This window comes from Somniosus microcephalus, chromosome 22, assembly GCF_052327205.1.
Source record: "Somniosus microcephalus isolate GS21.2 chromosome 22, FLI_Smic_1.0, whole genome shotgun sequence".
NCBI lineage: Eukaryota > Metazoa > Chordata > Chondrichthyes > Squaliformes > Somniosidae > Somniosus > Somniosus microcephalus.
Window position 1 is genome coordinate 26,228,687 of NC_141008.1, and position 23,456 is coordinate 26,252,142.

Genomic DNA, 23,456 nt, shown 5'->3' on the forward strand with positions numbered 1-23,456 from the left:
CTGCACTATCCCCATATCCCTTAATATTCAAAAATCTATCAATCTCTGTCTTGAATATATTCAATGACGGAGCCTTCACAGCCCTCTGGGGTAGAGAATTCCAAAGATTCAGCACCCTCTGAATGAAGAAATTTCTCATCTCAGTCCTAAATGGCCGACCCCTGGTTCGAGACTCCCACAACCAGGGGAAACATCCTCCCTGCATCTACCTTGTCAAGCGCTGTAAGAATTTTGTATGTTTCAATGAGATCACCTCTCATTCTTCTAAACTTGAGAATATAGGCCTGGTCTACTCAATCTGTCCTCATAGGACAATCCCCCCATCCCAGGTGGTGAACCTTTGTTACACGCCCTCAATGGCAAGTATATCCTTCCTTAGGTAAGGAGACCAAAACTGTACACAATACTCCAGGTGTGGTCTCACCAGGATCCTATATAATTGCAGTAAGTCTTTACTCTTATACTCAAATCCTCTTGTAATAAAAGCCAACATCCCATTTGCTTTCCTAATTGCTTGCTGTAACTGCATGTTAACTTTCAGTGATTCATGTACAAGGACACCCTGGTCCCTCTGAACACCAACATTTCCCAATCTCTCACCATTTAAAAAAACATTATTTTCTATTTTTGCTACCAAAGTGGATAACTTCACATTTCTCCACATTATATTCAATTTGCCATGTTCTTGCCCACTCACTTAGCCTGTCTATATCCCCTTGAAACCTCCTTGCATCCTCCTCACAATTTACATTCCAACCCAGCTTTGTATCCTCAGCAAACTTGAATATATTACATTTGGTCCCCTCATCCAAATCATTGATGTAGATTGTGAATAGCTGAGGCCCAAGCACTGATCCTTATTACAACTAGTTACAGCCTGCCAACTCGAAAATGACCAGTTTATTCCTACTCTCTGTTTTCTGTCTGCTAACCATTCCTCAATCCATGCTGGTATATTAACCCCATTCCCATGAGCCCTAATTTTGTTCAATAACCTCTTGTGTGGCACCACATCGAATGCCTTCGGAAAATCCAAATACTGTATACCACTTCCACTGGTTCCCCCTTATATGCTAGTTGTTAGAATTTCAAAAAATTCTAACAGATTCGTCAAACACGATTTCCCTTTCATAAATCTGTGTTGACTCTGCCCAATCCTATTATTATTTTCTAAGTGCCCTGTTACCACATCCTTAATAATAGATTCTATCATTTTCCTTATAACTGATGTCAGGCTAACTCGTCGGTATTTCCCCGTTTTCTCTCTCCCTCCTTTCTTAAATAGTGGGGTTACATTAGCTACCTTCCAATCCGCGGGAACCTTTCTAGAATTTATGGAATTTTGGAAAATGACAACCAATGCATCCACTATCTCTATAGTCACCTCCTTCAAAACGATAGGATGTAGGCCATCAGGTCCAGGGCATTTATCGCTTTTCAGTCTCATTAATTTCTCCAGTACAGTACTATTTTTTTTTACTAATAATTTCTTTCAGTTCCTCATTCTCGCTAGACCCTTGGTTCTCTACTATTTCTGGGAAGTTTTTTTGTGGCTTCTTCCGTGAAGACAGACACAAAGGCTGCGATTTTTCCTATCGATGCGGATTGGGGACGGGACAGCTGCCTTCTGGGTTCCAGTCCCGCCCCCAACGACATCAGACGCGATTTTGCATCATTTGGCCTTGTTAAGCCCGCCCTGCGGGCTTGCTGGTCAATTAAGAGGAAGCCGGTGTCAGATGACATCAGTTGATGACACGTCATCTGCCGGTTTTCTTAAAGGGGCCACACATTTTTATTGACAGATGGTTTTTCAGTGTTTGACAGCATTGAGGTGCTGCAAACACCGACAATCACTGTACAAAGGTGAGCCCTTGCACCCAGGCTCTCCAGTGACTCCCTCCTTAAGCTAGAAGAGGTGGCATCTGCAGGTGAGGTAACAGAAGCGATCTGTCACTGGTGAGAGAGGTTCTCCCAATGAGGTGGGACTATACACACAATCCAAAACTTGTCACCTACAGAAAAGTGTAAATGCATTAAAAATGATTTCCCCAACATTTTCTTACCTTTGAACTCACCAGGGTACCATTGGATCCTTCACACCACTTCTGCAGTTGTCATCAATGCAGAAACATTACAGTAGACCCACAGCACGTCACACTTACCTGGCGTGGTGTCCGGATGTTGGGAAGCCCGCAGTAGACCTGTCAAAATTGCAAAAAGCCTCTAACTGCCTGGTAACAACCCGTTAAAAAGCAGTTCAGTGCCTATAATCCTCTTCCCACCACTTGGTGTTGGGTCCAGGCGCAAATCAGGGACCCAACACCTGGGAAGATTGTTTGGAGGCGGCTTGATAGCGGGTTTCTGACCCGTTGTCAATCTTTGCGATTTTGCCGGATGTCCCGCCTCCAAACCCGCCCCGAGCACCGCCAAAATTCCGGCCAAAGTATTTGTTTAATTTCTCTGCCATTTCCTTATTCCCCATTATAATTTCTCCTGTCTCAGCCTGTAAGGGACCCACATTTACTTTTGCTAATCCTTTTTACATACCTTTTGAAGCTTTGACAGCCTGTTTTTATGTCTCTCACTAGTTTACCCTCATTCTATTTTCCCTTTCTTTATCAATTTCTTGGTGCTCCTTTGCTGAATTCTAAAATCCTCCCAATCCTCTGGCTTACTACTCTTTTTTGGCAACATTATAAGCCTCTTCCTTTGATCTAATGCTATCTTTAACTCTCTTGTTAGCCACGGTTGGACCACTTTTCTTGTGGGGTTTTTGTGCATTAAGGAATGTATATTTGTTGTAAATTATGAATTAATTCTTTAAATGCTTGTCATTGCTTCTCTACCATCATACCTTTAATGTGGTTTCCCAATCTACCTTCGCCAACTCGCCCCTCATACCTATGAAGTTTGCTTTGTTTAGATTTAAGACCTTAGTTTCGGATTTAACTATCTCACTTTCAAACTCAATATAAAAATCTATCATATTATGGTCACTCTTCCCTAAAGGCCCCTTTACTACAAGGTTATTAATTAACCCTTTCTCATTGTACAATACTAGATCTGTTCCCTAGTTGGTCCCTCAACATACTGATCTAGAAAACTAGCTTGCATACATTCCATGAATTCATCCTCCACACTATTACTGCAAATTTGGATTGCCCAGTCTATATGTAGATTAAAGTCTCCCATGATTATTGTATTACCCTTGTTACATGCACCTCTAATTTCCTGATTTATACTCTGCCCTACATTACAACTACTGTTTGGGGGCCTATAAATAACTCCCACCAATGTTTTCTGCCCCTCGCTGTTTCTTAGCTCCACCCAAACTGATTCTACTTCTTGATTTTCAGAGCTAAGATCATAAGAACAGAAGAACAGAAGATGTAGGAGCAGGAGTAGGTCATTTGGCCCCATCAAGCCTGCTCTGCCATTCAATAAGATCATAGCTGATCTGATCTTGGCCTCAACTCCACTTCCCTGCCCGCTCCCCATAATCCTGGACTCCCTTACCTTTCAAAAATCTGTCTATCTCCACCTTAAATATATTCAATTACCCAGCCTCCATAGCTCTCTGGGGAAGAGAATTTCAAAGATTCACGACCCTCAGAAGAAATTCCTCCTCATTTCGATTTAAAAGGGTGCCGCTTATTCTGAAATTATGCCCCCTAGTTCTAGATTCCCCCACGAGGGGAAACATCCTCTCTGCATCTACCCTGTCAAGCCCCTTCAGAATCTTATATGTTTCAATAAGATTCCCTCTCATTCTTCTAAATTCCAATGAGTATAGGCCCAACCTGCTCAACCTTTCTTCATAAGACAACCCCTTCATCTCCGGAATCAACCTCGTGAACCTTCTCTGAACTGCCTCCAATGCAAGTATATCCTTCCTTAAATAAGGAGACCAAAACTGTATGCAGTACTCCAAGTGTGGTCTCACCAATGCCCTGTACAGTTATAACAGGACTTCCCTACTTTTATACTCCATTCCCTTTGCAATAAAGGCCAACATTCCATTTGCCTTCCTAACTACTTGCTGTACCTGCATGCTAACTTTTTGTGATTCATGTACAAGGACCCCGAGCCCTCTGTACCTCAGCATTTTGTAATCTCTCCCCATTTAAGTAATAATTTGCTTTTTTATTTTTCCTACCAAAGTGGAAAACCTCGCATTTTCCGACATTAAACTCCACCTGCCAGATTTTTGCCCACTCACTTAGCCTATCTATATCCCTTTGGAGATTCTTTGCGTCCTCCACACAATTTGCTTTCTCACCTATCTTTGTATCATTAGCAAATTTGGCTACATTACACTCAGTCCCTTCATCCAAGTTATTAATATAGATTGTAAATAGTTGAGGCCCCAGCACTGATCCCTGCGGCACCCTACTAGTTACAGTATGCCAACCTGAAAATGACCCATTTATCCTGTGCTAATATATTACCCCCAACCCCATGAGCTCTTATCTTGTGTAGTAACCTTTTATGTGGCACCTTATCGAATGCCTTCTGGAAATCCAAATACATGACATCTACTGGTTCCCCTTTAACCACCCTGCTCGTTACATCCTCAAAAAATTCCAGCAAATTTGTCAAACACGATTTCCCTTTCATAAAACCATGCCGACTCTGCTTGACTATTTTATGATTTTCTAAATGTCCTGCTACCATTTCCTTAATGATGGACTCCAGCATTTTCCCAATGACAGATGTTAGGCTAACTGGTTGATTGTTGCCTACTCTGTCTCCCTCCTTTCTTAAATGGCGGCGTTACATTTGCGGTTTTCCAGTCCGCTGGGACTTCTCCAGAATCCAGGAAATTTTGGTAGATTACAACCAATGCATCCACTATCTCTGCAGCCACCTCTTTTAAGACTCTAGGACGCAGGCCATCGGGTCCAGGGGACTTGTCTACCTTTAGTCCCATTAGTTTTTACTCTCTACTGTCTTTATCCCATCCTTTATTATCAGGGCTACCCCGCCTCCTTTTCCATTTTGCCTATCTCTTCTAAAAGTTAAGTATCCTGGAATATTTAGTTCCCAACCTTGGCCACTTTGCAACCACGACTCCGTAATGGCTATTAGATCAAACCTATTAATTTCTATCTGCATTATTAATTCATCTATTTTGTTGCGAATGCTTTGCACACTCAGATATAGTGCATTTAGCTTTGACTTTGTTCTAATTTTCCCTGATGTCACCTTAGTCACTGATGCCTTATTACCTTTGTTACTCTCTCTGTCCCTTCCTGACCCACTCTGCTTATTTTTACCCAAAACTCTACTCTGGAGTCCTGACATTTCTCTCGCAGCTTTTAAATTTACTCCTGATTCCTCCCACCCACCCACCCATCGCCCCCCCCCTTCATTAGTTTAAAGCCCTGTCTACTGCCCTAGTTATTCAATTCACCAGGACACTGGTCCCAGCCCAGTTTAAGTGGAGCCCGTCCCAACGGAACAGCTCCCTCTTTCCCCAATACTGGTGCCAGTGCCCCATGAACTGAAACCCCTTCCTCCCACACCACTCTTTGAGCCACGCATTTAAAACTCTAATCGCTTTGTCCCTATACCAATTTGCGCGTGGCTCAGATAACAATCCAGAGATTATTACCTTTGAAGTTCTGCTTTTTAATTTGGATCCTAGCTCCTCAAACTCCCTCAACAGAACCTCATTCCTAGTTCTACCTAGGTTGTTGGTTCCTACATGGACCACGACAACTGGATCCTCCCCCTCCCACTCTAAGTTCTTCTCCAGCCGCGAGATGTCTCTTCGGAACTCTCGGTTGCGGCTGCCGAGAACAGTATCTATCCTCCTGACTACACCGTCCCCTATCACAACTACATTCCCCTTCACTCCCCCCGCTTGAATGGCCTCCTGCACCATGGTCAGCCAGCAGGCTTTTCCCTCATCCACACAGGTAGCAAGAACCTCATACCTGTTGGACAAGGGCAAAGGCCGAGGTGATCCCGCACTGCACTTGGGGTCCCCTTACATGCCTGAGTTGGTCACGCCCTCCTGTCCCTGACCACTAACCAGACCTGTACCACTACCTAACTTAAGGGGGTGTGACAGCCTCCTGGATCAAAGTGTCCAGGCAACTCACCCATCCTTGATGCCCTGCAATGTCTGCGCCTCAGACTCCAGCTCAAAAAACTGAGAGCTGAATTCCTCAAGATGCAGGCACTTACTGCAAACGTGGTTGTCCGGGATCACAATGCTCTCCACAAACTCCCACATGCTGCAGTTGCGGCACACCACCTGCCATCCCTATATGACCTTGTTTTATAAATTGAATTAAATTTGTAATTAGGTAACTTAGTTTACAGTGTAGTTTCTTGACTACTTACTTGATCTAGATTAAGTTATGGGTACTGAAATTAAATAGCTACCTGCAACACAAAGCACTGCAAGTAGTGTAGGCAAAAAGCAACAACTCCTTCCTCCTCTTCTTTGAATTCCCACTCTTTCCAAATTCCCAAATAAAACACTCGTTTAAGCACACTCTGTTTAATCCCGCTCTTTGGAAGTTCAATTCAGGCTGAACATATGTAGATTAACCATAAAATAATGCAGCCTAGAAATTCATCTTAGGGCGGTGGCACAAAATGGGTAGTATCCAACCGTTTTACACTGCACCTGACACTCAGTTCCAACATATTTAGTGGAAGCACCTCAATATTATTCTAATTCATCTCGTGAACTGAGAATTATCCAATTTTTTGAAAGAGATGAAGCATTGCAGATATTTGTAGAAGGGCTTTGCAGAACACGATGCATTATCTGCATACAAAGAGATCTTGAATTCTGTACCCAAAGAAGATACATGTGGATGTGTAAACTGACAGCAACCGCCAAAGGCTGCATTCCTAATGTAAATAGCAGGGATCAGCAGTCAGATTTTTCTGGTACCCCCAGCCATCCAGAATATGAGGAAATCATGTCATCTGATGCTACAGAGGTGCTTACAGAGTTCCGTATAGTTAGCCGAGTCAAATATCCAGAGAGTATAAAACAGGTACTTTCACTTTACCCTGCCAAAGGTCATCTTGACAACTAACATGGCCAGTGCAGTATCAAATAATGGGGCAGTAGATGAAGTGAATAGTGAGCTTTCTCAGAGTGTCTACCTTGGTCCCGAAACTCCAACATTTTTTTGGGTGCAAGAGTAACACAGTTCTGACGTAAGGCACTGTAATTTCAGGCATATTTACCATACAGCAAAGTTACATCCTTTCTAAAATACACACTAAATTCTGGTAGAATTGGCTGCCAGAAGACGATGCATCTCGTGCCAAAATGGTGCATAGGTGTAAATGACTGAATAATGAGGGCAAAAGTTACTGTCCCAGAAATGTCATCATTTACAACAGAATTGCACCTGACTTGAGTTAAGCCTATAGAAGAGGGGTAAGTTACCTGAACGAAGTGGTTGAGTTCACAGGCTTTCAGTGCCCACAAACTTTATCTGAACCATCAGCTTTGATCAAAAGAAATAAAAAAATCTCTTCAGATTTGCAATTAAGAAAGGATTTTGTAAACTGTCTTTCGGTAGTTTCTGGCAAGGAAATCTTTCGCTTCTCGCCCTTGGAGTACCTACTATGGGGTTCACTATGGGTATTCCCATGTGTATTTCTATAATGGAGGCAAACAGGATAAGGCGGACAAGGAAATTATGCAGAATAAGAGTAATACAATAGAGATTAACTATGAAATACCCTTTCACCAGAGTCTACAGATTATGCTTCCTCGATGATATCTCTGAAGAAGTCTATGAGGCAACAGTTCAACCAGGAGGCATATGCCCTTCCAACATCCTGTCAAACACAAAAATCAGGCCAACTTTTGAACAAGGGACATATCACAAAGCGGTTTTATTTTATTTATTTACATCAAATGCTTATTACTGTTGTACATACCCCTGTTGCCTCTCTGTGCTGTTCATTAACCTACCCTAATGTTGTGCCAAGTTGATATCTAAGGGACAGGGATGCCAGTGGTACTTGGCTGTGCTATCACGAGCCTCTTGGGATCAAGGAGGCCATCTCAGGACTTCCAAGTCCTGGGAGAACTCTTCACTAGACTGCATTGCCACTGCAGGTACATGGGCAGTGTAGTCCTGTATCCTGATACGTACATGGCCAGGCATCAAAGAGGGCTGACTAGATAAGTCACATGATGCTGCCGAGATACCAGAGTGCCTCCCTTTCATAGTTATTAAATATATTGTGTATGGAGCTACATAAATTTCACTTAATCCATGAATAAGGCATTAGGTATATACTGCACCTTAATTAAAATTTGGTAAGTGTCCTCAGAGGTAAAGACCCTGTCCCAGAGAGGAAGATCGTTACTAATATTTCCTTTTCTTTGCCGAAGCGTTGCTTATACTGTAATAAGGTCTCCCAAATTAAAGCAGTGAGCATTGCAAAATTTTGGTTCTCCTGAAAATATGACTTGATCTCTGCCTACATTTTTCAAGAACTTTTTGAGCATAAAGCAATTTTTGCTACTTCTCCAATTTGAGGTTCTGGCTGGAAGTAGTGCACAGGACGACTGTAGGTCATACAGCAACTTTTCTTTTACGAAGCTATTTTGCCAAGCTCTGTCTCCATTAATATGAAGCAAGCTATCTAATTGTAGCAGGTCAGAGACAGATAATGGTGCATCACCCTTCCGTTAAAGCGCATCAGCTCATACTTACGTTGACTATATGCCTACCGAGCTTAGTAACAATTATGGCGTGCATGATTGTAGTGTTGTCTAAGATTGCCATGTCAGTTGGGGATATATAGATGTCTGAAGCACCTTGTGGGGTCACTCAAAAGTGCTCTTTTCTGCTGTAGATGTCATAACAAGGGGAATATAACATATTCTCTTCCCATTGGGTGATGGAGATGCCAAACATCAGAGACCTATCTCCCTGTGAGTTGCCTGATCTGCTATATCCTCTAAATAACTGAACTCATGCATACCCTTGGATATTCATTTTCTTTAAATACAATAAAAAGGCACATTTTCTCCTTTTCCATTAATGAAAAATGGTCAGCATCCTGTCACCATTAATTGATTGCATAGAAGAGAAGACAACTCGTAACAGGAAACAAATAGACCTATCTCATTAAAGATGACATAGCAGAATGAACATCTGGCAGTAGAGAAGGAAAATTAGAGAAAAGTAATCTTTATGTTTTGACATTATGGGTAGAGTTTTCAGGAACTACAAGTGATTTATGTACATTTTGTAATGATTAATATATAACTAATATACGGTTTTCAAAATCATCCTGCAAGCTAAAGTAAAAACAATTAAATATGCCATACCTCAGAGTGAATTGCTCCACTGTTGAATTTGGTGTTAGAAACACAGAGATACTGAGGATTTCCCCAGGTTTTAGTGGTCCTCCTGGCAAGCGTATGAAGATATTGCCATCAAGCCTATGCTCCTGAATTAACTGAGCTTGGAGAGGCTGGTACAAGTTGATGCTTCCTATACGTAGCAGAGGCTGCTGGTGAGAGCCATCCTGCCTAACATTGTTCCCTTTACGAGAAGATGCATCACTGCCAGCATTGCATTCTCCATTTCCATCTGGAGGATGCAAGGTGTAGTAGAGTTCAACTTGAAGATTTTCACTGACTATATCCAAATTATCCATGGTTTTCTTTCTTCCTAGAGTTGAGGTGGCAGAACTAAACCAGGCAAGGGGCAAGTCAACTTGCACTAGGCACATGGCTAAGATTCCTCTCAGCCTGCAGGAGCTCTTAATATCTCTCACATCTCGGAAAGCATGAAGTCTAGCACATGGCAACTTATCCACATCATCAAAATCATCCCAATCTCGGCCTGCCACATAGAATAGCACTTGAACAAGTGGCTGGTTAAAGGGAACCCTCTGTTGGATAATAAAGGCTCTGACCTTCCAATTCATGGTGAATCGGTCCAGTACTTCCAATGTACTGGTGGGATGAAGAACATCTTTTGGGAGGGTCCGATCCACGGAGAAAGGTCCTAATGTAGCATTCACCACTGGAAGTTCCTTTGTCTGAAATACAACAAAATGTTCCAAGCGCTGGAGTGAGCTGGTGCTGTTCCATTGTGGGCTTGGTTTGGCTTTATTTAAGAAAAAGGCTAGCTGTACATTTGAGAGCTTGTAGTTCACAGGAAGATAGGCTGAGGATGTGTAGGAGCTCTGCAATCTTTCTGAACTTGTAGGCAACACTTTGCTGTGAACTGCAAAAAAGAGAGACAATACTGATATATATATATTTTATATAAAAAGCAGTGTTAAATATTTTTAATTTCCAGTAATAATTCCATACAGTTGACATATCAATTAGCTTGGATAATAGGAAAAAAATTGGTAATGAGCAGCACAACATGTTTTTTCTTTAAAGTCTGGTACAGATATTGAAAGTTTACTAAGAAATTACAGTAAAATTTGTTCTAAATAAAGGAATGTGCCTAATAAACGTATGATTTTACTAAAAAGACAGTAACATAATAAAAGTATAACTCATGGACTTTATGGTAATGAACTAAAAGCATAAGAATTTTGAAATTTCACAGCATATTTTGCAATATAGTTTAAGCTTTTTACTTCTAAAATTATTTAAACATTGGCTTAAGGAATTGGAGCACAATCCCGGTGCAGCGCAGGCTGCATGTGCCTAATGATTAAGATGGCAGGACCATGCGAACTTGGCCTGCCGGCCTCTATTTAATACCGGAGAGCTGCGAGCGCCAGTTGTGGTCCCAGAGGCAGCTCGCCAGTCACAGGATGAACGAAGAATGGCCAGCTTGGACGTCAGCCCAGGCAGTAAGCAGAGTCGGGGGAGAGGGTGGGAGGCAATCGGGATAGGCCAATGCTGGCTGGCAACGGCACGCAAATTTAATGTGGAGTTGGGAGGAGTCCACAATAAAGGTAAGTAAAAAATTTAAAACTTACCTTTCTGAATGAAACTTCCAGTGGTCGCTTTGAGGACCACTGATTTGGCTGCCAAGCGCCTGAGAATACTGACCACAGTATGCATACAGCGGTCAGTCGCTAATTAATTTTGGAAAAGGGGCCTCAAACACATTTGCATAGGCAAAGGGTCTAACACTTGTTTCAGGCTTGGACCATGGATGCCTGGAGAAGCCTTTAACCATACTTCTGGCATAGAATGTGCGTCCACACACTACCCAGCATACTGGACACTTAGGCGGCTGTTTTATAGCTGTAAAACGGGCGTGGCACCAATGCATTTCTAGGACAGTTAATTGAATGTATAAACGAGAAGATCATCGGCAAAGGAAACATTGGGGCATTGTACTGTTGAAGGCGAAATAGCAAAATCAATGTTACAGCAGAGGTGAACAATTACAGAAAAGTAATCTTTGGGTTTTGACGTTAGTATGTGGAATTTACAGAAAATACAGATATTTCCTAAAAGTTTCTGTTACAGCAAGAATCGACTGTAGTGCAGAATGAACCTTCCCTTTAGCCAAACGGCACCTTCAAAATATAATTTCCAGAGCAGATTGTTCCTCAGTGTAACTTAGTTTACTTAACTCTTTAGTAGGAATACACTGTAATGTGTTGTATCCTATTTGAATTTGCAAGATAAATTATATATTAGCGACAAATTCACTGCAAAATCCAGTTTGGAAATCATACTTTCATATAGGTTTTTATGACCTGCAAGATTTATGTACCCATGTAACCTAATGGGTTTTTAACCAAGGCTGGGAGTAAAATCATGGACACAACTTTTACGCCAGTACGATCAACAGACAGGATTGTTTTAGTAAATTAATATATTTATTTTTATAATTATTTTTTAATTTATCAGATTGGACAATCCCACATGTAATTATAAGCCTAGATTTTGCTCTGATTATCTAACAATACTGCAGGCTCACCCATTAACTGTTCTGGTCATTTTGCTTTTCTGGCAGTAGCAGCAGACAAATTACAAAAATACATTTTTATTTGGCAGTCGGAGTTCTGGTTGGACGTATTCCTGAAGCTTTGATCTCGTGACATTTGATCACGGATATTTTCCCACTGTTTGTAAATGTTATTGCATTTACCTTAGTTGAGTGTCTCAGTATCACCAAGAGCCAAATGAAATATTTCAGTCATCTTGTTTTGTAGAATACTTAAGATTTCAGTGAGATGAATTACAACATAATTCATAAAAGACTTGCATTTATACAGCGTCTTTCACGACCTCAGGACGTCCCAAAGCATTTTACAGCCAATGAAGCACTTTTTGAAGTTAGTCACTTTTGTAATGTAGGAAAAGTGGCAGCCAATTTACGCATAGCAAGGTCCCACAAATGGAACTGTGACAATAAACAGATAATGGGGGAAAAATTCAGTTGTTTGCGCCTCCCGTTAGCGCCTTAAGAGAGCACAAAGCAACTAGCGCCTGGGCGTGGCGATGTTTGCGCCGCTCGCGAAATTAACTAGACATTTTGCGGCGGTGCTAAACACTACCACCACGATCTCCTGTGCCGGCAGATTGTGACGTCAGTCAAGTGCGCAACGCCCCGGACCGGATATTAAGTGGCGCCTCCTGCCTTACCGCCTGACGCTAGCAACGACAGGTTGAGGGGAGCGTTATGCTGTCAGAAAGGGACTAGAGGAGCGCTATTTAAAGGTGACCGCTTCCTGCCTTTTTTTGTCGGTGACATTTTTGCACCACGCATTGAGAGAGAAACACACTTCTGGAGAGATTCAACGCTGTGTGAAGGAGTTTTGAGTACTGAGCAGCACTTTGCAGGTTCATTTTGATTTGCCCTTCCTTGCTTCGCCAGCGCTGAGGTAGCGCCTCGCCCTTTGCGCCTTAAGACAGGTGTGAAGCGCCTGATTTAGCGCTCCAATCACCTCCAGGGGTGATAAAAGCCAAGTTTGCTGTCGGAGTCGATAATTAACGCCAGGCGCTAAACTTTGCGCACGGCTGATAATGGCGCCCCAAACGGGGCGATACTGAATTTTTCCCCCAATCTGTTTAGTGATGTTGTTTGAGGGATAAATATTAGCCAGGACTGCATTTTATTTGGGGTAAACAGTTTGGTTTAATAATTTTTTCTGGGACTTTATAAGTCAGGTAAAAATTGAGCTTTTAAAAATGAGAGTGCTTGTATAGTTTGTAATACAGCACATTTATAATTTTCTAGTAAGGAAACTACGAACAGTCTACTACTCTTAATTCAATGTTACTTTATTTGAATTGAACAGTTTCTTTTAAACATACTGTGGGTGAAATTCGATCCAAAAACGGGTGGGGGCACCGCAGGTCGAGATTTGCTTGCGCCCGTTTAGAAAGCACAGGCAGCACATTAATTTGGGGCTGCCTGCTAATTGGAATGATTTTAGTGCACAGCCCAGCAATGAACGCGCTGCTTCAGGCTGTGCGCTCAGCAGGAGGCCCAATGTCACGTCGCTGTAGCAACGCTGCATTCTCTTAAAGCAAGGCTGTTAATTTTAAAAGCAGTCTCAAGCCCTTAAAGCTGAACTGCCTTCTGGAAAAAAAGCCAGTAAAAATCATTCCAAACTAGGTACTCTTCAGTTCTTAAAGCTGAACTGTCTTGTGTGTGTAAAAAATGGTAAACATGCTTCAACACCAACACAAATGGCTCAACAAGCCAGGGAAAGGGAATCCAGGGTCTCGCATGTAGCGCTCTAGCGTTGTGCAGGGGGTCAACATTGGAAGAGAGGTCCTCTATCCACAGGTAGCCAGGAGGTCCTCCATAAAGAAGGACGTGGGACCAGATCGCCAAGGCAGTCACTGCAGCAGTGTCACTCCCAGGACCTGGCTCCAGTACCCAAAGAAGTTTCATGGCCTCAGACGAGTGGCCAATGGTCAAGGTCAGTGAATTAATCTTCAAAAGCCGTCTCCTACCAAATGCACCACTAGCCTCACACACTGCTCAATGCATGCACCCACCCACCCACTCACTCACCTACCAACAATCTCTACCAAACACAAGGCACACCTCACATTCCTAGCTTCACCTCTCCCCTTTGGAGGAGACGGTGCTGGCCATTCTTGGTAGGGACATGGCTGAACCCTTGGCCAGCGGCAGGGCTGAAAGGATACAAGATGCCGGTATCCTCATAAGTTATCCTCCTTCTCACAACTCACTTCTCCCTCATCCCACAATCTCTTCTGATTTACAAGCACCTCTTGCTTTATCCCCTTACCCTGACCACAACCCTACCCTTATGACTTCCTCATTTCAGACACCCAAGAAATCCAGCCTGCATGGCCAGTGGTGAACCAAGAGGGAGAGAAGAGTGAAGAAAAAGAAGAAACACCATCACCAATGATCCCTCTAATTTTGTTTTGGCCCGCAAAATTCTGTACATGTGCGGTTTTTCTAGTTAAAAGCCGGCTCACCGGCTGCACGGGACCTCACTCAATTTGACACTCCCAGACACCAGCTCCTTGTCGTCCTGCAAGGCCAAGTGCAGTGTCCCCCACTGAAAGTCACTAGCCTTGCTGCAGCCAATGGGGTAGCACTGCATGACATCACTAGGATAGGCAAAGGCACACACAAGACAAGTCACTAAGGGAATGCACAAGGGTAAATAGTTGATTTTTGATGTAATATTGGATGCTTAATATGGATAAAGTTGGATTGGAAAGTTTTCTTTGTGGTGACTTTAATTTCAGCATTGTGGCCAAGAGGACGGTGTGATGGTCAGTAACAGAGGGAAGGTAAGATGTGGAACAAATGGTGAAAAGGGAGTTGAGGTTGTGGTCACTGGTACAGCTGGTGGATGATTTGATCCTGGATATCCTGGCCCGAAAGGGGGTGTCTGGGTTGCTTCCTCCTCTTCCCTCTGCGAGCAGCTTGTCCCCTTTGCTGCCTCTGCTCCATCTCCATGCAAAATTGCAGCCCAAGGGGGACTGCAACTAGGCCCCCAGGACTGGGAGCAAGTGGTCTTCTCAGAGGCCTTTCTTTAACATCCAAAACCTTGCAAGCATCCAGTAGCACTCCCTGCACACTAACAACTTTTTAAATGTATTGCACTAAGCCACTACACCAGTAAATGTAAAAAAAAACTCCAAAAGCAGAAATCGAAACTTACCTCAAAGATGTGTGTGTCCTTTTAAGAAGCGCTGACAGCATCTCTGCACAACTGCTGCATGCAGTAGGAGGGGGCGGTATGGAGTGCGGTGACGTCCAAAATTGCAGTCATGCATCAATTCAGGCGTTGCACGCCAATTGACGTCACAATCTGCACATTTACATGGGAGAGGCGAGTGCAGGCAACAGCAGCGCTGCTGACGTCTCCAAAATGGCAGCCGCCATGTTCCGCGCCATCAACAAAACTATCCTTAATGGCCGGTGCTACAACACCGAATTTTGCAGCCATACCATATAATACAAATGGCTGGTTAATTTTCAAGATGAGTTGAAAACCCTTATATCAACTTTTTCCATTAGTTGCAATACCTGGTACACCTGTTAAGTGGTGCAGTGATAGGGGTTTCTAATGTTAACGATCTAGTTAACATTAGAAACACTTAAAATATAATAGCATTCTAGTTGCCAAAACATTAATTGCCTTTTTATACTGAGATTACAAGTCTACATGCAGTTGCAGGCTCTGTCCACCAAGTGTCACTTTGGAGCAGCATATGGCTCTGACTTTGTAGTGATGTCAGCCATGTTGGTAAGGAAAATAAAGGTTACTTGAAATGGTAATTGCAAAATTTAAATTAATTTTATAAATGCTCCCCCTCCCACCCTTTTACAGGTAATGCCTCGATTTCTATCATGACTATAGCCTTGCCTTGACGTCCCAGCCCCATAATCTTCAAGGAAATCAGTACACCTTCCCACATTTTTTAAAATTTTGTTTATGGGAATGTGGGCGTCACTGGCAAGGCCAGCATTTATTGCCCATTCCTAATCGGGCAGCACGGTGGCATAGTGGTTAGCACTGTTGCCTCACAGCGCCAGGGACCCGGGTTCGAATCCGGCCTCGGGCGACTGTTTGTGTGGAGTTTGCACATTCTCCCCGTGTTTGCGTGGGTTTCCTCCGGGTGCTCTGGTTTCCTCCCACAGTCCAAAGATGTGCGGGTTAGGTTGATTGGTTCTGATAAATTGACCCTTAGTGTTAGGGGGATTAAATACGTGGGGTTACGGGGATCGGGTGGGATATGTGTCGGTGCAGGCTCGATGGGCTGAAATGGCCTCTATCTGCACTGTGGGGTTTCTGTGATTCTGTGAATTGCCCTCGAGAAGGTGATGGTGAGCCGCCTTCTTGAACTGCTGCAGTCCGTGTGGTGAAGGTACTCCCACAGTGCAGTTAGGGAGTTCCAGATTTTAACCCAGCGACGATGAAGGATCGGCGATATATTTCCAAGTCAGGATGGTGTGCAACTTGGAGGGGAACTTGAAGGTGGCGGTGTTCCCATGCGCCTGCTGCCTTTGTCCTTCTAGCTGGGAGAGGTCGCGGGTTTGTGAGGTGCTGCCGAAGAAGCCATGGCGAGTTGCTGCAGTGCATCTTGTAGAGGGTACACACTGCAGCCACGGTACACCTGTGGTGGAGGGAGTGAATGTTTAAGGTGGTAGATGGGGTGCCAATCAAGCGGGCTGTTTGTCCTGGATGGTGTCAAGTTTCTTGAGTGTTGTTGGAGCTGCACTCATCCAGGTAAGTGGAGAGTATTCCATCAAACTCCTGACTTGTGCCTTGTAGATGGTGGAAAGGCTTTGGGAAGTCAGGAGGTGAGACACTCGCCGCAGAATACCTAGCCTCTGACCTGTTCTTGTTGCCACAGTATTTATGTGGCTGGTCCAGTTAAGTTTCTGGTCAATGGTGACCCCCCGGATGTTAATAGTGGGGGATTCGGCGAAGGTAATGCCATTGAATGTCAAGGGACGGTGGTTAGACTCTCGCTTGTTGGAGATAGTCATTGCCTGGCACTTCTGTGGCACAAATGATACCTGCCACTTATCAGCCCAAGCCTGAAAGTCATCCAGGTCTTGTTGCATGCGGGCATGGACTGCTTCATTATCTGAGGAGTTGTGAATGGCACTGATGACTGTGCAGTCATCAGCGAACATCCCCATTTCTGACCTTATGACGGAGGGAAGTTCATTGATGAAGCAGCTGAAGATGGTTGGGCCTAGGACACTGCCCAGAGGAACTCCTGCAGCGCTATCCTGGGGCTGTGATAATTGTCCTTCAATCATCACAACCATCTTCCTTTGTGCTAGGTATGACTCCAGCCAGTGGAGAGTTTCCCCCCCCCCCCCCCGCCAATTCCCATTGACTTCAGTTTTACTAGGGCTCCTTCATGCCACACTCGGTCAAATGCTGCCTTGATGTCAAGAGTAGTCACTCTCACTCACCTCTGGAATTCAGCTCTTTTGTCCATGTTTGGACCAAGGCTGTAATGAGGTTGGGAGCCGAGTGGCGGAACCCAACTGGGCATCAGTGAGCAGGTTATTGATGAGTAAGTGCCGCTTGATAGCACTGTCGATGACACCTTCCATCACTTTGCTGATGATTGAGAGTAGACTGATGGGGCAGTAATTGGCCGGATTGGATTTGTCCTGCTTTTTGTGGACAGGACATACCTGGGCAGTTTTCCACATTGTCGGATAGATGCCAGTGTTGTAACTGTACTGTATCAGCTTGGCTAGAGGCACGGCTTGTTCTGGAGCACAAGTCTTCAGCACGACAGCCGGGATGTTGTCGGAGCCCATAGACTTTGCTGTATCCAATGCGCTCTTGCTATCACGTGGAGTGAACTGAATTGGCTGAAGACTGGCTTCTGTGATGGTGGGGACCTCAGGAGGAGGCTGATATGGATCATCTACTGAGCAGTGGAATCTCTTTTACCCTAGACTTCCCATTCTCCTCAAATTTGCAGACCTCTCCACCTCCCCGCTCCCCATGAACATCTTTCAAACTCTGTGGCCCTACCTCTGCAATTCTATCTTACGAGGTGCGTATTTAGGACCCATCAGCCAAGTACACAGCAGACAATCCCTTGCTTCTCTGATTCTATGTGCGTGCCTACCTCCATACTCAATATTCTCTCTATTCAATAGGGCTTTCGAGGGCAGCTGTTCTTGGCCTCAGCTTCCTCTGCCGCAACCCCCGCACCACCCCTCCCTCCCCCCAAGCTATTTTTCAGGACCCATGGCACGATCAGCTAGCTGCAAACGTCCCTCGAGAGGCTATAAAGATATAAAGACATCACTGCTATATTGATCACATATGCGACATATCTTTTTATGGCTTACTGAAGAGGAAACATAACCGAATGCGCACTTACCTGTTGCAAGGCCCCAAACAGAAAGTTGCTGTCAGACGCTGCAGAGTTGAGCACAGCGTAGTGGCCCATGGTTCCCAGGGGTACACCGTGTTCCTAAGCATACCAGGGATCACGTGTGGTGGTGCTGCAATCATTCTCCCCCACTAGATACTGTGGTATTTTCTAGGGAGAATATAGCAGCTATGTTGACAGAAGTTTTTATGCATTTTGTACCATGAAAGGTCACCTGAAGCTACAGTGAGGGGAGTAAGGGAAGTGCATTTTTGCGTTTTTTTAAATTTGCAAAACTGTGAATTCCCAGAACAGTCTCTCACTCTACCCAGTCTGGATTTACATTCCTTTTGATATATATTTAAACAAAAAAAGCATCAGGTGAAGATTTTTATTGACAGGTATCCCTTTATGATGTGTATAAACAGACTGCAGCACCTGTTTGCACCAGCAGTAAGATTTTCATATGTAGTTGCTGGGCAATTAGCCCAACTCTGCGGCAGCAATTAGGATATCTATGTCGGAGTGGATGATCTATCAAGTCGGGACTTGACAGATCGCAAGTTCGGGATTTAGCGCATGCGCACGCACATGCAGAAATCCCGAACTTGCTGTCCATTTCAAAGGCGGTATGACGGGAACTCGGAGTATGCCGTCGTACCGACCAAAATTCTAGCCCATTTTCTCCTTGGAGGATATGTTAAATATGAAAATAAATATAGTTATACAGACTCCAATACAACTTTACAGCGTAACTTTAAAAAAATACCCTCCGTTAAAACAGTGGATGATGAAGTGGCAAAAAACATTCTTGTGCTAATACTGGTATTGTAGGAGTCTACGTACTCCTAGCAAAAAATACTGAACTCGGAGAGGTTCAACAGAAAAGGTTTAATTGTTGAGGCTGCATGCTGAACACAAAATGGAGTCAGAGACTACACAAAGTATGACTGCCTTTCATCAGTGCACAGCTTCGACTGCTCCTCCCCCGCTCTGGGCTTAACTATGTTGCAGATCGAGTTTCTTAAAGGTGTGATCCTTCTTAAAGGTTTGACGCCTGATTTATAGTCTACGGACCGGAAAGCGGATTGTGTCCTTTCTGTGATCGGTACGCCACACAATCACAATTTCTAGCCTATATTGCTCTTTTGAACCTGTCAAAAGTGTTTACTTTTATTTTCAGTACAAGAACGTAATTACATGCTGCAATCATTAAAAAAACTGATGTGCATGAAAAAGTGGATTGCAGGAACAGGCAAAGGATCTGAATTTTGTGCTCCCAGGTTGACCTTACTGAGTGCCTCCAGTCTAAGGTTTTCAATCTATTATACTAATAATTAATGTCATTCCTCATATTTGCATGTGAAATCTGTTCCAGTTTCTATATGGCAATAAAAGGACCTCTACCATGTACTCCTAAACAAACTGAAACCTGCTTTTATGGTTACTAAATATATCCAAGCACTGTGACTCACACACAAATAGGCCAAGAGTTTGCACCACAAATTATATTAGTATACTGTAGCAACATCTTAAATATGGGAATCTCAGTGTAATTATTTTTAAAAGGAACTGAAACTGAACACCACATCAATCCCACCCCTTATGTTTATTTCCAAACCATGGTATTTCCACAAATGCAGTAACAGGAATTCTGAAATAAAACTAGTTGATGCAGTCACAGCAGGGAGCAGTCTCCTTATTTCAGGAGAGCAGATGCAACTGGTTTAAAATAAAATAAATCTTCACATAAAATAGGGTGGTTGAAGCAGATTCAATAGTAAATTTCAAAAGGCAATTAGATAAATACTTGAAGGGAAAACATTTACAGGGGTATGGAGAAAGACCAGGGGAGTGGGACTAATTGGATAGGTCTACCAAAGGGCTGGCAGAAGCACAGTGGGCTGAATGGCCTCCTTCTGTGCTGCATCATTCTATAATAGCCAAGCATGCCCCAGAAAATAGAAAGATTTAAAAAATGCATTTTAGCTACTGGTTATATATACATTTTTTGGGACAATGCTAAATAAAGATTCCCTGTAACTGTGACTCAAAACTACCAGCTCATCTTGAAGCTTTTCTACCTCAATTTTTTTGTGAAATCAACATTGGAGAAAATAAGATCCAATTGATTGATTCCATTAGCTTTCAGTCTTACCCTCCAAGTAATCTGAGTGGTTTGTATTGATAACCTCCAATCCTAGTGTAAAGAGACGATTTTCCTTCCGAAATGCCAACAAGCTGATACGAGCTTAAATACTGATAGTTGCCATCTGACAATGTATGACTCAGTGCTACACTAGGTGATGTGTTTAGCCAGCCATATTTTAATGCTGACAGTTTCAATTCAGTTTTGTTTTATCTTTAAAAGACTTAGGAGTGTAATTTTGTCAAATTTCTTATAAAATCCTAGCACTTTCTCTTTCATTCTAAGTATCCTTTATGCATTTCGCAGGACAAAAAGCAATTCACAATGCACATAAGGATTAGCATTAAAGAGGAGAACTATTTATGAAATTTTGATGCCCATAATAATGCAGCACAGCCATGTGATTCTTCTTCCTATGCACTATAAAAAAACTGCACTCCCGTTTATGGTATGCGTCATAGGTGTGCACAAGTTGGTCTGATGCCTCGACTCCGTCTTTGTCAGCAGCAGTCATATGCAAAGCTGCTGCTTGTAAAGCCCACAAAGCTGAATCAGCACAGATCAGTGTACTCTTTTTGAGTAACCTATAACAAAAAATACTGTAACTAATGAAACAAATGAAACTTAAATTAAATTGAAATTTAGTTGGCCGGGGTGATGATGCACTCCAGTCCTTGCAGTGCCCACCGGTCGTGGAAGGCCTCGAGCGTGCCAACGGATGCCGCGTGCTCCATCTCCAGGGCCAACTAGGCGCGAACGTGGCCACGGAAAAGGCAGGCAGTCGGCCAAATGACCCCCTCGACCGCCCGCTGGATCAGTTGATGGCCACTTTGGCCAGGCCCAGAAGCAGTCCTACGAGGACACAGATCAGTGTAGCTTTGAGAACTAGCTTGCTATTGAGTATTGATAGCTGCACCCTATTAGGAATTTCACGGAGGCTGATTGAGGCTAAACAAAGGGACCCAGTTTCAAAAAACTCAATCAGGTAGCAGACAACAACTCCCAGAACAGAAAAGTGTGCAATCAGCCTGTGCACAGCTCTTAAAAAGAAAGCTTTGTATTCACTGTTCCCTCTAAGGTGCAAGGCTGCGCACGCGCATTGATTCCCGTGCTGTTAAATTGAAATGCCACGCAGAAAGCTGGACAGGGGCCCAATACACAATGGCCCCAGGAATCCAGACAGACTCATTTGTGAGTCTTGCGACCTCAGAGCCGATCCCAATTGTAGCTCTTGAAGTGTGTGTTCCGATGGTTGATGGGTTGCTGTGTAACGCCGAGAAGAGTTTTGTAGTGTATGTACCTTTAAGGGGAGAACTACTTTTTACAGCTCCTGTATACTGTAGTACCGGCAGTGACCACACCTGTATATAAACCCTGAGTAGGGATCTGTACTGTTAGTTTTAGAGTAACCCTCATCCAGTAAACACCTGTTGATTATTCCTCTGCAGTCTCTGTCTATTTCTTGAAGGACACCATACATCAAGATTCACGGATTTAACATTGGTGACGAGGCAATTCGAACCTACCTGCAACTCTGCAGAGGAAGGCCGATTCCAGAGGCACGGGCGTCGACCATCCGGCGGAGACTCCAGCGAGGCGGGCTGGCAACAGGTACGGCGCAGACCTTCCCGCACAGCGGCGGCTAGAGCCGACCGACGGCACATGAAAAGGCCGAGCAGCGTCGACGGGAGCAGAGAGAGAGGGTAAAGCGCACAGGGCGCAGCCGGGGTTCAGGACCGAGCGGCGTCAACGAGAGAGGCGCGCAGGAAAACGTGCAGAGCGCGGCCGGTGTTCAAGGGCTGAGCAGCGTCCACGGGGGAAGAAAGGAAAGTGCGGGAGACGCCATTTGAGCCGCAGCGGAGAAGAAGGGAGAGCGCGGGAGACGCCATTTTGAGCCACAGCGGAGAAGAAGGGAGCGCGCGGGAGACGCCATTTTTAGCCAGTCTAACCACACCCAGGGATGCCGAAGAGTGGCAGTGTCACAGCGTTTCACAATGAAGTCGAAGATTGGGCGACATATGTAGAACGCATAGAAGTGTACTGCAAGGCGAATGAAGTGCCAGATGCCAGGAAAGCACTGGTATTGTTGAATTCCATGGGTGCAAAAACGTATGGCTTACTGCGAAACCTAGTAACCCCAGAGAAGCCAGTGGAAAAGGATTTTGAAAGCATAGTGGCAATCCTACAGGACCACTTAAACCCCACACCGCTGCTGATAGCAGAAAGATTTAAGTTTCACAAAAGGAACCAGCATAAAGACGAAAGTAATGCTGAGTATTTAATGGAACTGCGCAAGCTATCGAAACACTGCCAGTTTGGAACGGGACTAGCAGATACTTTAAGGGACAAGTTTGTGTGTGGGCTTCAAAGTGAAGGAACCCAGAAACGGCTTCTATCAGAAAAGGATCTTACGCTGGACAAGGCTTTCAGCATGGCAGTATCACACGAAGCAGCCGCACGGGGCGCTGCAGAGATACAACGGAGACCGCAAGAATATGGCACAAATGAAATGTCATATGAAGCAGTGAAGTGTTATCGCTGCGGCAGAACACACGACCGTAAGGATTGTTGGTTCAAGGACCGAGTGTGCAGGCAGTGTGGAAAAGTAGGACACATAGCAAGAGTCTGCAGGTCGGGAAAGGAAACCAGCAGCAAGAAATCTCCACAGGAGAAGTACAAAAAGGTACATAAGGTGACAGAGAGTAGTTCAGAAGAACAGAAAAGTGATACAGACTCCGGAAGCAAGGAGATTGGGTTGTCTGAAACTACATAATGTAATCAAAATGGAGGATCACCAAACTATCTGGGTCACGCTCAAGATAGACGGAGTCAAAGTGAAAATGGAAGTGGACACAGGATCAGCCCTAACGGTCATAAACCAAAGGGACTACAAGCGGCTATTCTCACATATACCCTTGAGAGATACAGAGATTGTCTTGAAGACGTACACGGGGCAAAAAGTCTACCCCAAAGGAAAAATAAGGGTGAACGTTATATATAACGGCAAGGAAACACCAAAAATGGACC

At 44.0% G+C, this 23,456-nt stretch overlaps 1 protein-coding gene across 1 annotated transcript in view; it reads right to left on the reverse strand.

Moving 5' to 3' along the window:
- tmem132e (transmembrane protein 132E) overlaps positions 1 to 23,456 on the reverse strand; it is a 1,606,823-nt gene that overhangs the window by 1,378,650 nt on the left and 204,717 nt on the right. The window contains exon 2 of the mRNA XM_085964335.1: positions 9,326 to 10,232. Coding sequence (XP_085820461.1) covers positions 9,326 to 10,232 — 907 coding nt within the window. The remainder of the gene's footprint in view (positions 1 to 9,325; positions 10,233 to 23,456) is intronic.